The sequence below is a fragment of the Stegodyphus dumicola genome, chromosome 8, assembly GCF_044657685.1.
Source record: "Stegodyphus dumicola isolate Sdum_Otavi_A_Nest chromosome 8, ASM4465768v1".
In the NCBI taxonomy this organism is placed as follows: domain Eukaryota; kingdom Metazoa; phylum Arthropoda; class Arachnida; order Araneae; family Eresidae; genus Stegodyphus; species Stegodyphus dumicola.
In genome coordinates, this window is record NC_140775.1 from 116,939,844 (window position 1) to 116,964,188 (window position 24,345).

General features: G+C 31.7%; 2 protein-coding genes across 2 annotated transcripts in view; one reads left to right on the forward strand and one right to left on the reverse strand.

The window, feature by feature from the left end:
• Positions 1-3,279, reverse strand: part of Ercc1 (DNA excision repair protein Ercc1) — a 49,840-nt gene extending 46,561 nt beyond the window's left edge. Inside the window, exons 1-2 of the mRNA XM_035354770.2 lie at positions 2,980-3,279; positions 2,199-2,452 (exon numbers count right to left, since the gene is read on the reverse strand). Of these exons, the coding sequence (XP_035210661.1) occupies positions 2,199-2,452; positions 2,980-3,048 (323 nt within the window). The 5' untranslated portion in view covers positions 3,049-3,279. The remainder of the gene's footprint in view (positions 1-2,198; positions 2,453-2,979) is intronic.
• Positions 3,280-3,655: 376 nt separating this feature from the next.
• Positions 3,656-24,345, forward strand: part of Dus1 (Dihydrouridine synthase 1) — an 83,907-nt gene continuing 63,217 nt past the window's right edge. The window contains exons 1-2 of the mRNA XM_085822329.1: positions 3,656-3,990; positions 17,296-17,455. Coding sequence (XP_085678455.1) covers positions 3,760-3,990; positions 17,296-17,455 — 391 coding nt within the window. The 5' untranslated portion in view covers positions 3,656-3,759. The remainder of the gene's footprint in view (positions 3,991-17,295; positions 17,456-24,345) is intronic.

A 24,345-nucleotide genomic window follows, 5' to 3' on the forward strand; every position in this document is an offset into this window, starting at 1 on the left:
TTGATTTTCTGTTAAAGCAGAGGAACAGTGGTTCTATTTCTTTAGAAGTATGTGAAATTAAAAAAATGAACACTAGATGACAAAAATGGAATCAGATTCAAAAACACACCTCTTGAACGTGTCTGAAATTCATTATTCTGCTCGGAATAAATTTATATAAAGGAAATGTTTAATAAGTATTAGAACTCAAAGGCTAAGTTAGGTCAATGTAGTAAGCGTCATTTCGTCTGAATATATCTTTTCTTAATCATAAAGTAACTTTTCAAACAGCGAATGAAACGGGAAAGACAGAATAAGTAAGGACGGCAGCAGATGAAACAACACTATTTATAACTCGGCATGAAAAGCGAAAGAACGATAATTATATTATTTTGATCGACTCTTAATTCAGCCGGAGCCCAAAATGAAATGTGTTTCTCTACTTAAATTTATTGTTCAATCATTTGTTATTAATTTAATTTATTTTTTATTTCATCATTATTCATGAATCTACTTTGTGCAGCTGAAGAAAAAAGGGGGAAAACATTCATTTCAACGTAGCATATATATCAGTGTGGGTTTTTGCCAATGTGGGCTTTTATCAACGTGGGCTTATATCTAAGTGTGCTTTTATCAATGTGCGCTTTCATCGGTGTGGGTATTTGTCGCGCTTTCGTCCAGTGGGCTTTTGTCTGGTCACCAAATCTACATATATTCAATCACATGTGTGAGTTAACTGTTACCACAAGTGCTCCCCAAAATATGTTAAAGGCACAGCAATTTTATTAAATATTGAAAATCAGGGGTGGGGATGATCACAAAGTACCGATAATCACAAAAAGAAATCAATTAACTGCTGAAATGTCTGACACATAAAAAAATTAATGATTTCAATTTGATATTTCTCCAATTTACTCACAAAAAAGATTTTTTTTTTATTTGTACACTCTGAATTTTTTAGACTGTTGCCATTGTTCTGACTTAATTTCATTCATCATGACATGCACAATCATCACTTTTATCTCATTTTTGCATAACTGCCCAAATTGGTACAAATACAATTAAATTTACTGTATATAATAAGCTAAATTTAAAATTATGGGTAGAGTAGACTTTAAGGTACCCGTTATATTATGGCGAAGTTTTTGTTTCATTTATGGTAGCCTGAGTAGTTGAATGTTATGGAAACCCTATTGTGACGTAATCAGGTGCATGATTCTGGGAAATTTTGAATCATGGGATGTTTTGTAAGCGTTTTTGTGGTGTGTGTTAAAACCGTTTAGATGGATTTGAATGGGTTTGTAGGAAGAAAGGTTCAGATGGTCACTATGTGAAGAGTTCAATCAGAAAGAGTACCTGGTTTGAAAAAAAGTCATTTGAGTATGATTGATATTTTGATTTTTATGTGGCTCTGGGTGTACGAAGCGAACTCGAAAATCATGGTAAGTGATTATTTGCTTTTGGTAATTTTGCTTTTGGTATTACATGTAAAACATGTTTTTCCTTTTTTATGTATTTTTTGTTTGCCTATACTGTAGACTTTGGTGCTTCTTTCACTTTTTAAGTGAAAATATATTGATGTGTACATGGACAGAGAAAGGGAGTGGCTCAATGCAAGTTTGTGCAATTCTGGGATTATTTTTTTGGTTGAAAATAGCTCTACGTGTACATGGATAAAGTCAAAGGAGTGCGCAATGCCATTTTCATGCAATTCGGTTTTTTTTTTTAAGTGAAAATAAGTCGATGTGTACATGGATACCGAGTTTGTGCAATTGTTTGTCTTGTTATTTTGGCTTTGTGTAGCAGTGATTTTTGCGCCGAAAATCACCGCTTTGCAAGCCAAAATAATGAGTCAAAGAATTGCACAAAATCGGTATCCATGTACCGCCAAAAATCGCCAAGGGGTTCCCTACACAATACTTTTACCAAAATTATTTTGCATGGCCCTTTTTTATCATTACAACTGTGGTGTCTATTTTGTTACACCCAATTTGATTATAAATCACAAATTAAAGCTAATATGTTCAGCATCTAAATATATTAAATAATAAAAATTCAATACCATACACATTATTCATCAAACACAAAGTTGCCAATCACACCTAAAATTAAAAATTATCTTAAAAAGCTATTCTTTTAGAAGCTTCAAATAAAAACTTGTAAAAAATACGATTGTAAGCTACAAATAAAAAGCTACACTTAATAGTGCTAATACTTACGATGCAGTTTCAACAGATTTATCATAATATTTAGATTCACGCAAGTGTCCAAATTCACTTTCAAATCTAGAAGCAGGTTTCCTAGGCGAAAGAGTCTTAACATCGCTATGAACTGTTGTATTTATATCATTGCTTGTACTGCCTTCCTCGACAACTGTAGAAGTATTCTGAGATGAACTTGCATTAATAGTCACTTTACCATTAGTTTTATTAGCTTCTTGAAGTATGATCCCGGGTTTAAAATATTGCGGTGCCTTTAAAGTAAAAAAAATATAATGTATTAAAAAATAATCATAATTCACCCAAAATTACATAAATAAGACACAGTTTACTGTTTTTTACCATTTAAAGAGCTAGTACATTTAACAGGAAAATGATACGGTAAAAGTTTACAATTGGGTGCCCCTTGTTTTTTGATGCCAAGATCGGCACCAGGAAGGTACAATTTCCTGATGACCGCTAGACAAAACCAAAATAAGAGGTCAAAGAATTGCACAAACTCTGTGTCCATGTACACATCGATATGTTTTCACTTAAAAAAAAAAAAAAAAAAAAAAAGTCGTACAATTGCACAAACTAGGCATTGCGCACTGCCTTAAATTTGTCCATGTACACGTCAATCTATTTTCATTTAAATAAAATCAGGACGCTAAAACAAAGTTAAAACTATCATGGTAACCAGAAGTGAGGTTTCATCGCCAAAATTTAAAAAAAAATTGTCGCGAATCGAAGGGGCACCCAATTCTACACTAGAGCTAACGATACAAACTATGCAACTCACAGAACTAGGTTCCTCAAATGAATCATCAATATTTTGAGGAATACAAAATTTATTTGGAGAGCTTTCCATTTCCCGCCATACACATCTTAACAAAAATAAACAGACATCTTTCCGAAACAAAAGTGTTTAGTTATTCTCTTCCTTCTTAGATATGATGCAGTAATTTGATTACAAAGACACACACACACAGGTGATTACAAATGAGAAGCAAATCTTGGTAGAAGAACTCTCGAATGAAAAGACACGTATTTACATTATAATGAGAAAATCTAGGAAAAACTTATATAGCATCTTGCCTAGTTTTTGTTATTACAATCAAGGAATGTTTCTTTAACCATGTGCTGCAAGCAGTGATTAAAGTTTTTACAATGAGAACCCAATTTTTTTAGAGATGCTTTACGAAACTGATAAATAACTTATTTTATATGCATCTCGTTTTCATAAACTGAAAATTTGTCCTTATTCATGATTTTGTTAAAAAACCAACATTGCAATCAAAATGCGATTTCGTCTTTCATTAAATGAAATATGTTTTATTTGTTTTAGATTATATTCATATTTCCTAAATTTGCATCCCAATTATTTAGCATCAGGAAGCTGAAACTTCAAGTTATGAAGAAGAAAAGCTACTTGCTGTTTAATTTTCTTTGAGAAAACAACTACAACTATGACTGAATAGTTTCCCGTAAATAGTAGCAGCCGACGTTCTGGGATATTGGTGGATTTATATGTTCTGTATGGCTGCTTTTCCTGAAAGTGAAGTGCAAGTTACAGAATTTCATGCACGAAAACAGTGGTTACAAATTTTGGAGGGAAAAGTTAGGGTCCCCTCGTCTTATTCTTGCTCCTATGGTAGATCAAAGTGAGCTCGCGTGGCGATTACTTAGTCGTAAATATGGTGCTGAATTATGTTTCACTCCTATGCTTCATGCATCAGTTTTCGTTAAAGATTCTCGTTATCGAAGAGAAAATTTGATAACATGTCCTGAAGATCGACCTCTAATTGTTCAGGTATTGTTTTATACTTTTCAGCAATGTCATCGTTCTTTCTTTATTTTTTTTTTTCTAAGTTTCATGTTAGCTCGATAATTTTCAGCAAATGGGATTTTTACAAATGTTTATTTCGATGTGAATATATGTTAGAATCATCGAGATACAGACTGAAGTGTGGATATTATATTACAGAATATTATTGTATATTAACCCTGTATCTGCTTATGCTGGAGCAACTATGGTGGTTTGTCTCAGGTGATTATGCTTTTAAAGACGTGACTAAGGTTTTCCATGAAGCAATTGAAATTATTGCATTATTATTATTTGCTTATAGTATATTTACTTATTTCTACTTACTTATGCATTATTGTTATAACTTACTGTGTAGTCTTTGCCAGAAGTAATTAGATGTTTTTAATTCCTGAAAATAATTTAAAAAACTTTAAATGCATTAAACTAAAACAATTAAACGTAATTTTCATAGAAGTATATATTTAATCTTGTTGGAACAGCTTTAGTATGCAACAAAAATCATTTCATTACTGAAATATCATCAGGTTGTTGATATATATGTATTGTGCTTATTGCTTATGGAAAGTTTTAAGATTTTAAAAATATGTTGTAGTGTATATATATAAAGCATCTAAAGTTAATATTAAATTGGAATCAAAGCAAAGCAATTCCTTAACATTGTTAGTAATTGTAACCGTGCATAAGATGTTTAACACAATATCTAAACAAATTAAAATTAAAATAAGAAATCATGTTCAAACAAACTTGAAAAGTAAAAAAACAAAAGGGAAAATATACAAAATCATAAAATATACAAATTATAAAAATTAATCTCCCTTTGCTGAAATTACAGTTCAGAATTCATCATGGGAAAATGAAATAAAGTTTCAGAAAAGTTGATTAATATGTTTCAAAAACATGTTCCGTTCCCCTGGTTTATTTGAGATCAAAAACCAAAAAAAAGATTCAGTTAAATTTTCAATTAAGACAGTAAAATTCATATAAAACCATAAAATCGAATCTCAAATATTCCAGAATTTTCCGTACATGCTTTCGAAACACTTGGAAAAAAGAATAAAAACCAAATTGGCTAAGAACACTTAAAAAAAAAGAATAAAACCAAATTGGACATTGTGCCAAATTGGCTAAGGGGAAAAAAAAAAAAAAAAAAAAAAAAAAAAAAAAAACCCATAAAACTTATCTTTATGCAAATTGAGCATTAAAAAAAATATTGGTCTAAAACCATTGTATGCAAAATTGAAATTCAAAAGCAATTACAAATAAAGAGATATTTGTAATTGCTTTTGAATTTTGATTTTGCATATAATAGTTTTAGACCAAATTGTTTTTTTTGAATGGTCAATTTGCATAAAGTTAAGTTTTATGGGTTTTTTTCAAGTAACCAGTTAGTATGATGTTATGTTTTATTCTTTTTTAACATGTTTTCGAAACATATTAATCAACTTTTCTGAAGCTTTAATTCATTTTCCTCTGATGAGTTCTGGGTTAGAGAAGATAGAAGGGTACCCCTTGTATTATCACAAAGTTGTTGTTTTATTTATTGCCAAGTTGTTGTTTCATTTATGGCAGCCTGAGTAGTTGAATGTTACAGAAACCCTATTATGACATATTCAGTTACATGATTGCGATAAACTTGTAAGGGCTTGTATGTGTGTTGATTAGGATGTATATTGCTTGTTTTGTGGTTTAGATGGTAAAATGGCTGAATGTCATAAGATTAATTTGAAGTTTCTGTATGATTTGGAAAGAAAGGAGAAAATAGCATTACTTGGCTGCTGTGTAAATGAAGGTTTACCTAGTAGCCATTATTAAGTGTCCTGTTTGTAGGAAGGAAATGTGTATGGTCGGATGATATGGCACTACAGAGGATATTTTTGATTCTCATTTTGTGAATTTATGTGGCAATGTCAGTATACAGATTGTAGTTCACATAATTTTAGGAAGTTTTTGGATGTTGTTAAGGAATTTTGTTTGACTGAGTACATGTTAATTCGTAAATAAGGTACATGGATATTTCTTTTGTGTAGTGCTGAGATGAATTTCATTTTTTATGTTATTTCATTGTTTGATTTAAAATGTAGTTTATTGAGATGATATATTTTTTTGTTGGCTGCTCCTTTGACTTTTTAAGTGAATATAGTTCGATGTGTATATGGACAAAGTCAAGGAAGTACGCAATGCCTAGTTTGTTCAGTTCTCTGATTTTTTTTTTTTTTTTTTTTTTGAGTATAAATAGGTGAATGTGTACATGGATAAAGTCAAGGCAGTGCGCAATGCCAAGTTTGTGCAATTCTCTGATATTTTTTTAAGTGAAAAAAGACTATGTTCAGTCTTTGTCTTGTTATTTTGGCTTTGTGTAGCGGCGAAATTTGGCGCAAAAGTTGTGCTATACAAGTCAAAATAACAAGTCAAAGAATTGCACAAACTTGGTATCCATGTATTGCCAATTTTCGCCAAGGGGTACCCGTAAATATATTTTTACCGAGTTCTGAATTGGAGTTTCGGTAAAGGGAGATTAATTTTTATAATTTTGTATATTTTTCCTTTTGTATTTTTATTTGGCTAATCTTTGGAATATGGTAACAGGTAGTTTGGTGACATTTTGGTAAGGTGATAAAGGTTACTAGCTAGGACTTTAGCAGTGTACATGGATAAAGTCAAGAGTGTGCGTAATGCCATTTTTGTGCAATTTTGAGATGTTTTTTTAAGTGAAAATAGGTTGACGTGTACATGGATAACGTGTATGTGCAATTCTTAAAAACGCGGCAAGCAGTGGGCGATTCTGCACTTTCTCCCAATTTCGCAACTAATCTTTGTCGTGATTAAGCACTTTTATTCCATAACAGTTCTAGCATAAGCGTAATTCGGCTAGCAGATTGTTGGGAAAAAATGCTGAGTAAAAAAAAAACATGCCTTTACTTTGTGAAAACAAAATGGCATTACCCCCACAAAAATTAGCAAGTTGCTGTAGCAGGATTGGTCGCCAAATTTTTGCCAAAAAAGTCGCCAAGTTACCATAATCCAAAGATTAACCTTTTATTTTTTGAGTTTGCTCTATCATGAATTCTTGTCTCTTATACACTGTACAAACATCTTATACACTGTTGCAATTATTAATATTGTTTAGGAATTGCCTTGCTTTGATTCCAATTTAATATTAACTTTATATGCTTTAAGTTTATTTTACTTCATTCCTGCAGCTATAGCATAGGACAGGTTTAAAAATTTTGTTTTTAATATTTAGCCTATCATTATAGCCTATTAACAAATTGGTGTAAAACCATTACATGCAAAATCAGAATTTAAAAGCAATTGCAAATAACAAGCAAATAGCTAATTTTGCATATAATGGTTTTAGACCAATTTGTTTTTTTGAATGGCCAATTTGCATAAAGTAAAGTTTTATTTATTTAATTTTTTTAGTAGTCAATTTGGCACAATGTTGTGTTTTATTCCTTTTTCCAAGTGTTTTGAAAGCATGTAGAGAAAATTCTGGTACATTTGAGATTCGATTTTACAGTTTTATATGAATTTTAATGTCTTAATTGAAAATTTAACTGAATCTTTTAACGGTTTTGGATCTCAAATGAACCAGGAGAACAAAACATGTTTTTGAAACATATTAATGTTTCTTTTTGTATATATATATGCACAGAGTGTTTCAGAAATTTGGTTATAAACGTTCAGAAAAGATAGAATACATCTAGATGATTGAGAAATCACATACCAGTGCATGGTCAGAAACTTTTTTCGGGTGCTATAATGATGACACAAAACACAAGGAAGGATGGACATGAACAGGGTGTGAAAACATGTTTATTATGCTCAGTGCAGCTAAAATGTTAGGAATTTAAAATTTTTGCATACATTAACAACCATCTTCACCTGAAAGCAATGTATCCGTAACATTGGATTGGCAAGGGTGGTCTGGTGTATCAGCCAACAAGATTGCTTCACCTCTGATACACTGACTACTTTCTCTGGGGGTACATCAAGACACTGGTGTATGAAACCCCCCATTAACAATGCTCAGGAACTTGTTGCACACATCATGGCGGTTCCAGGGAAAGTCTGGAATGTGCCAGGTGTTTTCCAGATCATCAGATCCTCCATATGCTGGCGATATGAGGCCTGGATCTTAGTCCAGGGTTGTAATTTCAATGTTGTAAAATTTAATTTTTTCTTTGACGAGAATTGTCATTGGTTTTTGTTTTAATTTCTTGGTTTCTGTTTTACTGAGCATAATAAACATGTTTTTTCACCCTGCCTTCATTTCTTGTCTTTCGTGTTGTCAACACTGTGCCAGGAAAGAGTTTCCAACCATGCATTGCTCAGTGATTTGTACGTCATACAGGCATCCACATCTCCTGAAAGTTTGTAACCGAATTGCTGAAACATCCTGTATACATATATTTATATATATAATAGTTAAGCAAACAAATTGTATGACATGTTTACTGCCCAAAATTGGGGGAAAAAAAAATCACCTGATTGCTACAAGCAAACAGTGTCTGTATATTTGTGCACATTTATTTAGCTAACTGTTTTTTATGCTATGTATTTTCCCCAAAAGTTAGGTATTGAGCTAAAAATTTGCCTTCTCTTTTAAATAGGGGGGATATTATAAAATGTTCACACATTAATTTATATTAAATAAGAAAAACATATTTCTCCAATTTTTTTCATTTTTTATTTATTTATTTATTTATTTATTTTTTTAAGATTAGCTTTGATTACTTTCTAGAGGAAGGAGGATTATGGAATCAGTTAGACTTTATCCTGTTTTTGATTAAATTTTCTCCACTCATCATGTATTATTAATTTCAAATTTCTGTTGTTAGTTTAATGCAATATTTCATTTTCTGAAATTTTTTCTTGAATGTCTCGATCAAATTTATGTGATAAATGACAGGTCCATATGATAAATTACTTATTTCTGTTTTTGTAATCTTGAATAACAATTCAAAATAATTTTCTAAGGAATTGCTGCCAACTGACATATGTGTATCTTAAAATGTTTGAAATAATGCCTTCACAGGGAAAAGAAATTAGAAAGCTAACCTCAATTTTAGGAAGTATTTTTAAGTTATGGTGAAGAATCGTAATTGCTCCATTAATGTTACCAAGTATATCTTCTTTCAGTGGTGTCTGTAAATTACTTATTTTTTTTTGCTTTTTGTCATATGTATTTTACTGTGTTAACATCTCAGAAGGGTCTTTCTGAATATGTAATGTAGCCACTAAGCAGTGTTGGCACCAGAACTGGTACAAACAGTGTGGTTGTACAGGGGATAGAATTTAGATGCAACAAAATTTTTAGAATTTAGAGACGTTTGACTTGTTTTGGTAACATAAACTAAGCCCAAAATCCTAACAGACTTATTGTTTCATCTGAACAGAACTACTAAGTCTTACAAGGTTTAACAAACTTTATTATTAAATGAGAATGGAAGCATAAATACATGTCTCATGCTTATAAATCAGCCAGCCACTTGTAATGATATAACTTAAAGTAACAGTAAATTCAAATTTAAATTAAGTCTAGTAGCCAAAGGCTACACAAATGATTTAACACAAAATTGTTTCAAAAGTTCTTACTGATGTAACAATTTAAATATCACCAACTATAATGCAAGCCGAAGAATGAAATCTTAACTGAACTAGCTAACTTAATAACATGGCCTCAAGATGCAGAAACATAGTTCTGTTTTACAATTTGAAAATCTCGCATTACATAAGCCCCGTTCACAAGAGCAGATTCGACCAGTAGCGAAAACCGGTTTTTCCAACGTGTCCCGTTCACATGGGACAAGCATTAACTACCTCGCCGAATTGGAGGTAAAACTTGGTTGAATAATCCTTACCTCTCGGGAGCAGGGAAGATGGGGAGATTTCCCGTACTATACTGCGTGGTTCACTTAATTTTAGTTATTGCTTGCTGGACTGTCAGCGAAACAATCACACTGATAGATAGCATCCCCCAAAAATTAGATAGAACTGTACAAGATACGGAAATTATAGACAAATACAGACAAGTTTATCTGATGCTAGGTATTCCAGAAATATCGTTCAAATTAAAACTAAAGTTAAGACAAGTGCATCTTGGATTCAATGCGACAAGGGACTCGGTACCTTTTGAATGATTTAGAAAAAAAATAAGCATTTTCATCTACTTTTTTATGAATATTATTAAATGGTTTTGTGAGACGAAATAATTTTAAGCTGAAAAAAAGTTTTTGCTAGTAATTTTTTTAATTTAAATTTTTGAAGAAAAATTTTACAATTAAAATGTCTTTCTTCTCCTACAATTTTCAACAAGGAATGATTTTGCAATTAATGAATTAGTTTCTGAGAAAAAAAATAAAAATACACTTTTATCTAAAATCTTTAAAACAAATATGATCTCAGTTACATTTTCAGGTACTTTTCCGTTATGCCGGCGCAAGCGATAAATTCGCCAATAATGGTACAACTGATGCCAAACGGAATATTCTCGCTGGTAACCTTTTACGCCTCATTTTCGAAACAAGTCTCAGCTTTTTCTTATCAGATTGATTTTTTCTTTCAATACTGGCATATAATTACATAGGATTTTTATCAGATAGTACATTTTTATGTCTAAGGCTATTTTCGGTAATTAAGTCAATTAGGATCCAATCACAGCGCTTACCCGAAGCCAAACATACAGAAAAGGTAAAGTCAAGGGTTAAATTCATCCATTCTAATGAGAATGCATTAGCGAAGTAAAGCACTGCAGTTTTACATAATTTCTGAGTAAGCTATTCGTACGAATTGAAATATTTCTTGCATTTAAACTTGCGTTTCAAATTAAGATTTAACTTGAAATTAATGTAGATAATTACTGAGAGCATTAGATTTTTGTAGAGTAGTTTACATGAGATGAGATCGCTTGGGTCACGTGATATGAACCGGCGAATCAGGATGTTGAACCATGAAAGCATAGTAAATTCTTAAATTAATATCTTTTTACAAATTTATTGTCTTCATTTATTGGCTTTTTATAAAATTTTAAGTGATATTAAAATGTTTATGCCTTCAAAATAAAAAATTCTTAGAACTAACATTTTTTTAAATATTTTTTATGTGTATACTGTATGTTGTCGCCAATAAAGTCTGCTTGGCGAGATTTGTGCTAGCGAAACGGAAAAGTACCCATTTTCATTTCAAATAATTTTTCCTTTCAGTATTTTGCAAAACCCATCCTTGTTTCTATAAAGTATATAATTTTAAATAAGCAGTAAAAATAATAAAAAAATTAGTCTATAACTGTCTATGTTTTAGGACTTTAAGTAAAAGGATTTATTGAAAAAATGCAAAAAGATTTCTCAGTTTGCATTTGCAGTTTAAAGAATACAAACTGTCTAAATAGACATTTAATCATTTCAAATCTTAATTTTATTACTGAATTTCAATACACACACATGTATATAAATCAAACCTAGTGCTATTTATTCGATTGGTAAATGTAAACATAAATTACAAACCTTTCTTTATGTGGTAATAATTAAAGGTTTTTAAAACCTTATGTGGCCAAAAAAATTGCAAAAACTCATAAAACACAAGCAGAATTTTTCTTTACCTGTTTTTGTTTTGTAAAACACGTTCAAAACAATTTTAATACATTAATTAATTATAATATTGTTGCGTGCATACGGGTTTGTAACAGATTGATAATAGTTCGTAAATGATTGTCATTGCACTCAAATCCGATGATAGCTTAATTAAATTTATTTTATCAACAGAAACACTTCAAAGTTCTGGAATTTTCCACAGAAATACTCGTACAAGTGTTTAGAATATCACTAAATATAATTAGTAGTTATGCTTCAATCTAATAAGAACGTTAAATACAATGGAATGCAAAACGCATCTTAAGAGAAAGTTAACTCAGAAACATCTCCAATCTCACACTGAACAAACAACTGGCAACAATAACAACTTGTCATAACAATAAAATAATGTCATAAAAATAGTGTGGTATAATGAGATTATTACTTTCAAACCGATGTTTCGAACTGATGCTCAAGAAGAACCAATATTTCCCATTCTGCTTCATTGGATAGCTTTCAAAAAATTAAAAAAAACATCCAATTAATTTCCTTTATAATTTTTTTTAATGCGAAAAGTTTGTTTTATAAGCTGTTAAAATGTTGGAAGTTTGTAACCGATACATTTTTAGATATGAAATTTTAAAATTAATAGGCATCAAAAAGTCTAAAAATATGAACGATTTTCAAAAATTCTCCCAAAATATTACGCTAAAAATTTCATTTAATATTTTTTTTTCCTCCACAGTGTGTTATAGTGATAACTATAACATTCTGAGTTTCTCAGTTTATTTGTTAATATTTGCAAAAAATCATTTCAACTTTAAATTTGAAAAAAATCTAATCCTCTAAAAATCAGAAGCATGACACCACATCCACAAGCAGTGTATGTACAAAGTTGTAATTCTATATCTTATCGGGAAGCAGTTTAAAAATCTATGACCATATTTTAACCATAGCGACAAGCACCAAGAGTGAACTAAATAACAGCTTATAAAATAATAATAATAATAATTAAAAAGCATATATTTTTCAGGAACCATTATGGTTCAGGTACCAGTTGCGAAAGTACAGATTACAAAATTAACAACAGTAAACAACGTTAAAAATGCATAAACAGTATTAGAAATCTGCCAGTTCGGAGACGGGATTGTTCACAGAGGCTTAGGTGTAAAGGGAAGGAAGACAGTGGTCTTCTGAACGGGTCCTAAAGACAAAACTCCTTCATGTCTCCTTTTTCTCCTCTTGCTAATGTCAGCTGTGCAAAGGAGCGTTGCATGTGAACGGGGCTGTACAGTGCAAAGTCCGAAATCCGGATTTGTCGGGACTTCGGCAATTCCAGATTTAGTATTTTTACGGATATTAGATCATCAATTTAAATGTAGTAAGATGGCATGTAGAAATTATAAAATTAAAAATATGAAATTGTGATTTATGAAATAATAAAGTATTTATGATCTAAAGGGTATCAAAATTTACAAAAACAAACAAACAAAAAAAAAAAAAAAAAAAAAAAAAAAGCTTAATATTTATTTGTTTACCTTATTAAACATTTCTTTCAATCTAAGTTGTTTAAGTTGCTTCGTTTTTTGTGCTAATACTTTCTCTTTAATTCTGTAGACAGACATAATCTCTTGTTCAGTTACATTGTTAAAGTCCTGTAACTGATGTTTTCGTAATTCCGACTAACTTGTCAATCGAAATTTTCTCGTTTTCAGCAACTTCTCTGTCGCTTTCTTCACTATTGGTAGCGGTATTTTCTGGACCTAGAACCATACTACAGATTTTGCCATTCATTAATTGATTGATGATTGAGAAACATTGTCAACATAATGAAAAACTTCTTTTATATCATCTTCATTTATTACCACTTCTCCACATTTCTTTACAAAATCAGTTAATTGGAAAATTTCACCTTTATTTTGTGATAACCGAAAACCTTTAAAATTAGTGGCTATCATCATCAAATTTAGCTATCCTTTACTATACATATTTGGCTATGCATCATGAGCTTGGCGAATAACGACAAGTTGTTCCGGTAAATTTTATCTTGCTTCTATCGCACACTAAGCCAATTAAGCCTGAATTGTATTAGTTTAGTTATTTATTATACTTATGTCTATTTCTTGCACATGCTTAAGGCTTATCAGAATTCTGAATAATTAAATTCTCACATGTACTTAAGCCTTATTGAGGGCCGGCACTAGATATCCTACCGCCTAATACAGTCTCTGTGGGTCCTAAATTCTGGGACTTGGTGCAGCCATGCAAGCCCTGGCGCTGATTCTGCATTTATGTGAATAACAAATCAGTTATTCTTAATTCAAATAGCCCTAAAGTAATCTGTGAGTTTATGAATATCATCAACAAAATCTATTTTTAATACACGGAAAGAGAGTTTTGGTAAATGTTTCCTCGCCAATATTTTTTAGCGCATTTAACTTAAATCTGTAATCATTGCCAAGTGTAATGTCAACATAAAAGGTTACCATACTCCTTTATTATTCAATTATTAACATAAAAAAAATTGTTTAGGCATTGCTACACGAGTCATTACTCAAGTTGTCACATTTTGGTAAACATGCAGTGATGAAAGGAAAGTATTATAGTAAATGATTCGCCAGGTTGGTGTTAGATCACTGATGTATCTATGTGGAATGTTTTGGTTTGAGATGTATGCCAAGCAGATACACAGCAACGAAGGCAAATTGCTGATCGTAGAAATTTATGCTAAAATGATTGTTTCTTCAATAATGAGTTGTTTTATTTAATGGCGAAGTGAAATTAAGAATTGGAACTCTACAGATGTTTTATTACGCCTGGAGCTGGGGAATCAAATGTGCATGCGTAAAGCCTACAAGAAAAAACGTTTTTGTAGGTTTTGAGGTCCGGATTTTAGATCATTCCGGATAATGGACGTCCGGATTTCGGTCTTTGTACTATACTTTTCTAATTTACATCCTGGTAGGGAAACAGAAGAGATAAGTGATAGTACTGATCTAAATCATATAAAATAACTGGTTATTTAAAATAATACGAGGGCTATCCAGAAAGTAGATTACATTTTGGAATAAAAAAATAAACAAAGTATAGGAAACAAATTTTATTATATACAGATGAAAGCCACACTCAAATACTACTTTTCTACATAGTCACCATACAAATTAAGGCATTTATCATAGCGATGTACGAGCTTGGAAATTCCTTCGTCGAAAAATTCGGCCGCCTGCGCCTTCAACCACTTCGTTACCTCTTCTTGCAGCTGTGCGTCGTCATCAAAACGCTGCATAGCCAGCCACTTCTTCATTGCTGGGAATAGGTGGAAGTCGCTCGGTGCCAGGTCGGGACTGTACGGCGGATGAGGAAACAACTCCCACTTAAAAGATTCAAGAACTTTACGAGTGACATTTGCCGTGTGGGGCCGGGCGTTGTCGTGAATCAACAAGATCTTAGAGCTCAACATTCCTCTGCGCTTGTTTTGAATTGCTCTTCTGAGTTTTTGGAGAGTTTGGCAATACCTTTGAGAGTTTATTGTAGTGCCTCTTTCCAGGAAGTCCACCAAAATTACACCTTTTCTGTCCCAAAAAACAGTCGCCATCATCTTCCTTGCCGACATTGTTTGCATGCATTTCTTGGGTTTTTGGGGAGAACTTGTGTGCCCCCACTGCATTGATTGCAATTTCGTTTCACAGTTCACATGTTTCACCCATGTTTCGTCACCAGTAACGATGCGATCGAGTAAAGAGTCACCATCCTTATGGTAAGCGTCCAAAAAGTTCAACGCTGCAGCCATTCGCTGATTTTTGTGGTCCTCTGTCAAGATTTTTGGAATCCATCTTGCACAAAACTTGTGGTAACCAAGCTTTTCGCTGATGATTTCGTGCAACGAACTTCGCGAAATTTGTGGAAAACTCAAAGAAAGTTCCGTTATTGTGAAATTTCGATTTTCACGGACTTTAGCATCGACTTTTTCGAGAAGTTCGGCGGTCACTATGCTGGGTCTCCCACTTCGATCTTCGTCGTGAACATTGGTTCGGCCATTTTGAAATCTTATGACCCACTGACGCACTCCACCTTCAGTGATAATGTTGTCCCCATACACTTCACGAAGCTGCCGATAGATTTCTATCGGTTTACAGTTTTTTGCAGTCAGAAACCTTATTACTGAGCGCACCTCGCAGCTCGCGGGATTTTCAATTAACGCAGACATTTCAAACCGTCACAGTATCTGAACGGAGCACAGCACGAACCTCTCACTAGCACGGCTAGATGCAGACTGAGCTGCGCAACGCTCTGACCCCAAGATGGCCGCGCTAGCCCCGCCCCTAGCGGACACAGACGGAAACGTAATCTACTTCCTGGATGGCCCTCGTAGAAAAGCAATGGAGAGCAAAATTTAGAGATAAGATGTTTTTTAGGTTTTAGGATAATGCAGCAGAGTTTAGGGGCAGGAAATCTATTTTACTTTAGGGAGGTGCAGTGCGTTAGATTTTGGAACCTGCAGAGAGTGCACCGGATGTTAAAAATATTTAATATTTGTCCTACCACTGAACATTGTATTTAGTAATATATTGCATTTTAATGAATTATCTGTAGCATTGTATTGAGTAATATATAGCAAAAGAAAATGTCTTCGTATGTTAAAAAGATATTTGCTAAATTAGATATCCTTTCATGTGTACAGGCATTAGGTTTTTTCCTTAAAAACAGGAGATGTGAAAAATGTGTAATGCTCTCGCCGGGATTCGAACCCTGGACCTCTCGAATATGCCTCAAGTATGCTTCCAATTACACCATGAAAGCTACAGAAAAGAAGGAGAAAATACCGTATACATGTAACTACACTTAAAAAAGAGCCTTTTTCACTGTAGTGCAACAATGATGTTTATTGAATTTATTGAATCTTAAGATAGTATTTGCCAGTGTTAACATCCCATGGAATACCAGTAAGGTATTATTATGAATTTTTGGTTTGTGTAAATTTACTACTTTTTTGAAAATAATTGGGTAGTATATAAATGCTACTTTATAGTGATAAATAAAAAAAAAAAAAAAGGTAACTTATAAAGTATCATAAATGATGAGGTTAAAATATGAGCTAATTGTTCATGTTCTGTTTAGAAATGATACTTTTATTTCTCAATAAAATTAAAAAAAAATACATGAGCAACTTTTGTACTGATTTTATATCTGTTTTGGGAGGGGGGGGAAGTCATCAAAATTTTCTTATTTACATATTCATGTACTCCATTGGAAAAAAGCTGTTTTTGTTTATTAAAGAAACATGGTATTGTTCTGTTATAAGGGGGACCAGGTCCAGAAATTTATGTATGCATGCACGTATGGATGGATGGATATGTTCATGTATGCATCTAGTATATATATACACAAATGTATCTGTGTATGTACACACATAATACACATACACGTGTGCATACATACATACACTTCTGAATCCGATCCTGATAACAGAACAGTACCAGAAACAGTTTGGATATATGCAAATAAAATGAAATACTTTGAAAAATAGAAATAAATTGCAATTAAAATCATAAAATATGTTATCTCACTTATTCATGAATGATTCTATAAACTACTAACCTATATAAATAGTACCTCTTCCATAGTATCTTTAAAACTGTATTTAACAGTGAATGGGCTAATTTTGTGGTATTTGTAATTGCAACAGCAAAAGAAATTATTTCTTAAATTATTTTTTCAGTTTTGTGCTAATGATCCCAATATCTTTGTTGAAGCCTGCAAACTCGCAGTTGGTCATTGTGATGCTGTTGATTTGAATTTAGGTTGTCCTCAGTCAATTGCACGCCGAGGGCATTATGGTGCTTTTCTACAAGATGACTGGATTTTGCTAAAAGAAATGGGTAACAATTTAAGTTCTAGATTTTAAAATTATTGCTTGACTGTGATAAATTCAGTACTATTCACCATTGTTCATGAAGTGTTTCTTTTTGAAAGGTGACCTTTCAGAACATCTTTCATGAAATATTTCTAGATAATTTATTTTATTTGAAATATTAATTAATTTGTAATATTAAATAGCAATATATGATGCCTGACACAGAAAAATATCACACCATAAGCTATTGATATTAAACAGATAAAACTTTTTACATAGGTAGATAATCAAGCATTTAATAAACTAATTTCTAAAGATATGCGATAATAAGACACTTTGTATATAGTGCATAAAAAAAGTGTTGCAGCTCCATTTTGAGATATGTATTCTTAACACATTGAACTAAACATATGTGTTTCATCACTGATTGTTGATATGACCTCATACTTCATGAATTAAAACCTATAAGTGACCAAATCATCATTGATTGTTGATATGACCTGATAATTCATCTTCATTTCACAGAGAAGATGAGGTATTTAACTGCTGTCCAATCAAATCTCACAAATATTTTATTAATAAAAAGATGAGAGGATCATGCTGGGTAGAGAGCACTTACTTTGTAATGCATTTATGTTGATTGAAGCAGCATATTGTTGGATTTTGGATTCTTGAAGATCTAGGAAAAAATGAGGCTACAGTATACCATCAATACGGTAGCATCCCATTAATGCACCTGTAATGCACACTAGATATGAACTACTATTAGACACTTTCTGCAGTGATTATTGCACTCTGATGTCCATTTGTCTGCTGTAGTCCACCTACAACATTCTACATTTCCTTTCTGATTTTATTATCATTATATCTGCTCACCAGCCATGATATCAAACTGCATTTCCTTCAAAATTACGGTCCAAGGACCAAACAGTGATATGGAGGTCTAACATGAATACTGTAGTGAATGCATCCTGTTCATTGATACTGAGCGCAGTGACATTCATTATCATATATTTTCTGTTTATCAGACTTAGAAATATGTATTATATTGAAATAGAAGTTTTATACCTTTTTAGATGTTTATATCCCACATATTAATTATTTGAGTGGCCTGAAAATGCAATCATTTGCATTATTTGTACATGTACTGTCACAGAAATTTGCTTGGCAATACATTTCTTTCTTCATTGTGAGCACTGTCTATGTCAGGCAGCGTATATATTTCTATAAAAGCTATATGCAAAAATTATTGTTAAATAATGTTACTAATTCATTTGCAGAAAATTGTGAATTACTACCATCAGTATATACTGTTGAAGTATGCCATCCTAATCGGTGACCATCATAATAAAATACTAAACTCCATTAATAAAAGAATTTTGTAATTTAAGCCTATTTTATATTTCTTTAGCAATATATCTAATATAAATAATATTGCATTTGCTTTTAGTGTATTGTTTAAACCTCTGAAAGATTGTTTAACATTTGGAAGATTCATAAATGAAATAAATCAGAGACTTTTTTTAAAAAAATTATTCACAGTATGGGATCAAAATGCATTAAACAATGATAATGGCTTTAACAAAAGTTATTTTAATATTGTATATTTTAAGATACATAAAAGAGTGTATGGGCAACCTAGAGAATGTATGAGCTCTTCTTATTGCAATCCATCTTTGAATTTATGGAAATGACAAGCTTCTCTTTCATTTTCTATTGGCATAGCCTTTATTACTTAATCTTTATGAGCATACTTAAGAAAAGGAATTGATTTTTAATATGAATGTTTGTCTAATTCATGTACTAATTACAATTATCAGTTCTAAATTACTTTCGATTAATTAGAACATAAATGTGGTTGTTTTTGTTAGCAAAATCAAAGCAAATGATTTATTCCAAAGTATGTTAAGCCAAATTTTAAATTTAATATTTTTTTACTAGGTAATTGATTTTTTAAGTTAATTTTTCATTGTTTAGTTTGTAACAGAAAATATGCCAGATGCATTTTCATTATTTGATTAAGAAAGTGCTGCAGTAGCAAGTTGATGCAAAATATTTAAATACTAGATTTTTAAATATATTAGATTTAGTATATGATAAAAAATATCCAGACTGTTCTGGGCAATAAGGGATTCTATCACTTATGTTACAGAATAAACTCAGATAGGAAGGAGATAAGTTCACAGCAGTCGTTGCAAAGTGGTAAACATAGAATGGGGAAAAAACATGAACATCATTATGTGATTAGGTGTTACACTCTCATTGAAAATTTATTCACAAAAATTCAATAATTTTCTATTCCACCATAAATGATATGGAAATATGTTTCAGCTGTGACAGTACCACCATGACCTGGTTAACCAGGTAGAAGTCTGTCAGATAGAAACCAAAGAGTGCTGAAGAGGGTTAGAAAACAAAATTGAAGGGAATTAGATGAAAGCATTAGCACTGAATTTCAGTACTTCCAAATATAATACTATAACAATGGGAGTATGCTGAGAGCTCTGAAATCTAGGCTTTCATGACTAAGCAACTAACTGTATATAAACCAAATATTATGAAACCATTGCCAAGCATCATTTACAGAAGTTATTTGATGACATTGAAATTCTTAGTAGTATTGATGAATTTCACTACACTATCTGGCATTCTGATGGGATGCATGTATATTGAGGGTATTAGTTAAACTGTATTCCCACAACTGAATTGTGTGAAAAATTCAGTGAAAGTGAAATTTGATTATGGAAATGTAATGGTTTGAGGCTGTTGTTATGATTCGGATACAGGGATTTATCTCAGTGCTTTAGACCAGCGGTTCTCAATTGGTGGTACATGTACTGCTGGTGGTACACAAGAGAAAAATAGGTAGTATGCAAAGAAACAAAGTATTTTTAACTATTAAATTAAATACTCCAACATCCTGTTAAAGTTTCTTCTCTAACAGTTGTAAATTTATGCGATCTGAGCTTTGTTCAAGGACTTAAGCAAAATATTTTCACAAATATTCTTTTAACCATAGCTATAACAAAATTTGTCATAAATGATGTTTTTAAAAGGGGTAATAGAAATAGATGTTGTACTTAATAGTAAATAAAAATAAGTTCGTCTAAAAACATAATACAGTCAAAAGTCTTTAATCAGGACTCATCGGGACTTCGGCGATTCCGTATTATCGGTTTTTCCGGGTTATAGATCATCAGTTTAAATCTGGTAAGATGGCATGCAGAAATTATAAAATTAAAAATATGAAACTGTAATTTATGAAATAAAGAGCAATTATGATCTAAAGGGTATCAAAATTTATAAAAAAAAGCTTAATATTTATTTATTTACTTTATTAAACATTTCTTTCAACGCGCGCATGCGTAAAGCATACATTACGCATAGTCGAAATTAGAAAATTCCTACCAGAAAACTATTTGATGTGTATTCGTGATATTTATAATGACGAAGAATTTGATTTAAATTATGTCAAAGACGGAGTAGATCGAGATGAAATACTACATTCAGTAAGGAATTATAAGCTGAATAAAATAAAAACATCTGCCTTGAAGATGAGGATAGTGCTGACAGATCAACTTCCAGTTCATTGCGCGTGCCGCGCTGATCCCCCGTGCAGAGCAGCATGAAATTGATAAGCAGATTTCGGAATGGTTAGAGAAACAAAGGATATGCTTTTATCCATTTTTTGAAGCAATTCCACGTTTTGTTTGATGGACATCGAAACATGCTTATGCTTTGTAGAATCCTTTAGCAGCTCCAGAATCGGAAGTTCTTTTTGACATAATAGAAAGCTCAAGCTTACTTTAATAAAATTGCTCTAACAGTCTGCGAAAAATAATACGACGGATCCAATTAGAAGATTAAGGAACAACGCAATCTGCAACATTTACTGAAATAGATAATTAGATAATTTTAGCTTAGCTTATACCATCCATTATACTTACGCATGCACAGAAAGTTTGTAGCTTTGAGGTCCGAATTAAAGACTTTTGACTGTAGTATCTAATTAATTCTTTTAGAGTTGATTGATTTATTAAAATGTCTATACTTTATGTCGCCACCATTTCCAGACTCGTATTGCTCTATCTTCAATTAGAAGAATTTTTTTTTACGTCAATTTCCTGTCTCCAACAGCAGGTATTTTGTCTTTTTGTTGATTTGTACTTCTTACTTTTCTATGGGATTTGAGAATATTGTCATTTATTTTTAAAGAACTTGTAATATATTGTGCATTTAAATATTTGTGAAAAAAATAAAACAAACCTTGATTTTCAAAACGGAAAAATGGCTGTTGACTAAGTGCAAAAGGGATGATCTGCAGGTGATGGATTCAGGACAATTTACTAGCACTAAGAATAGTGATAAGAAACATTGTTTTTAGAAAATTTAATGAAAATTCTTTATCATTTGGGTTTACTTGGAACGGAGATGAAATGGACTCTCAGCCTCAATGTGTTGTTTGCAGTGAACTGTTATCCAATCAAAGCACAAAACCAACATTTCTTAAAAGACACCTTGAATCTAAGCTTGTTAATTTAAAGGGTAAATCTGAAGAATATTTTATGAGGAAGTTCTGAGAGTTAAAAAATAGTAAACAAGTAATGAAAGGTGTTGTTACTTCAAGTGAAAATACTTTGGAAGCTAGTTACATAGTAAGTCTAAGAATTGCTAAGACTACGCAGGCTTACACTATAAGAGAAAACCTTACATTACCAGCAGCTAAAACATATCGTTTTAACATTATTCAATGAAAAAGCGGCTAATGAACTTAATAATATTCTGTTATCAAATGATAGAGTAAGTCAATGAATTAATGAAATGGCAAATTTTATAAAAGAGACACTTATTAAAAAAATAAAACACTGTGCGTATTTCGCATTGTAATTGGATGAATATACTGATATAACAAACTTTTTTCAATTATTAGTTTACACACCTTTTGAAGAAGATAAACGAATTGCCAAAGAGTATTTTGTGAATCTCTTCATGATAGAGCAACTCCAAATTAAATTTACAAAGTAATTGGTAGTTTTATGTTCGAGAATGATATTCCTTTTAATAAGTGTATTGCTGTATATAGTGATGAAACTCGGGTTTTAACAGGAAAACATTTCATGTTATTTCTGAAATAAAAAAAAGTAGGACCTAAAATTAAATTTGTTCATTGCTTCATTCATTGTGAGGCTTTAGTAGCCAAAACAATCCCTGGAAATTTGAAAATCATTTTGAATTAAACAGTGAGATTTGTTAATTTTATTAAAAGCCGAGCCTTCAAGAATATTTACGATTTTATGTCAAGAGATGGGCAGTGAACATGAAATGCTTTTGCAACATTCCTAAGAAAGGTGGTTATCCAGAGGCAAAGTTTTAAATTGTCTTTTTGAACTTTGATCAGAAATTCAAATTTTCCTCTATGACTAAATATTTGAATTGCAAAAATGTTTATTTCAGAAATTATGGTTGGCATATTTAGCATATTTAGTTGATATTCATAGAAAGTTAAATTCAATAAATGTAGGATTACAAGGACAAAGTGTTAATTTGTTTACCATCAGAGATAAAATAAATGCAATTATATATATATATATATGTCATAATAAAAGCAAAGGAAAAGACGGAACACTGTAGATGCGTGATTAGATCCATACTGAAGAAGAATTTGATTGCGTAGTATTTAAAGACCTTGGCAGTCGAAGCAGTTTTAATTCCATTTTTATTTCCAATTGATATTTGTGGCCACAATCACTTGGCACTCTAGTCGTGCCTTTCCACAGAGGATTTACATTTTTGATATTGCTGAGATAGAAAGCAAGCCAGCGAAATTACATCTTAACAAAGTAGAGAGCAAAAGCTGAAGTGCGTAGTTATGAAAGATGGAAGCACGCGAAGAGAAAAGTTTTGGTTTGCAATTCGGTGATTGGTCGTCAAGAGGCATCTGGTATTAACGGTTACGTAAGATTGCATGATTAATTTGAATGACGCAATGCAGGTAAGTTATTACGATTTTAGAATAGAAAGGAAGAATTAATGTTTATAGTTATAATTCTGATTCATATAATTTTATCTTACATATTTCCCCCCTTCAAAAAGAAAAAGGCGTAGCGACAGAGAAGCCTTTTTAAAGAAAAAGAGTTAAAGCACAAGCAAATTAAAAAAAATAAAAATAAATAAATCATAAAATTTTTGTCCTGTAAAGTATAATTTATAAATATCAAATTTTATAAAATAATTTTTTTTTTAATTTTTAGAGTCCTATTGAATTTTTCAGCATTTCAGTCCAAAAGTCTTTTTGTTTGAGAGTTCACATAATCATAATTCATCAGGGAAGGTTCTTGTTATTACAGAATATCACAAAAACTTTTACATAATTATTTCTTATAATTGAATGTAATGCACATAAATATTTATGATACTTATTTCCATACTGATAAATTATAATTTAACATCATAAATAATAGGATTAAGATTTTCAGAATTTATGGTTTCACTGTTATCATCTTTCATTTACAATTTCTGATTTTGCCAAACTGGAAGCCTCGCAATACTTCTAAACAAACATATCCATCAATAGGGCTGTCCTCTTGAGCTAACCAGTGTGTTCTCTGCACTGGTGGCCCAGGGTGCCTAGGCAGTTACTTGAAAAGGCCTCCGTTCCTTGCATTAAGGTAACTGGCCTTTGAGAACTGCATTAATACATTCCATTATAATATAATAATAATAATAATAATAATAATAATAATAATAATAATAAAATTACACGCATTCATAAAATGAGAGCCTCCAACATTATCTTGCATGAAGAGGGTAAAAGGAACAACTGTACAGAGCAGGCCTCTGTTGAAGGAACCAGTACACAAGCCACACAAGTAGCCAGTACACAAGTAGCAAGCCAGCGAAATTACATCTTAACAA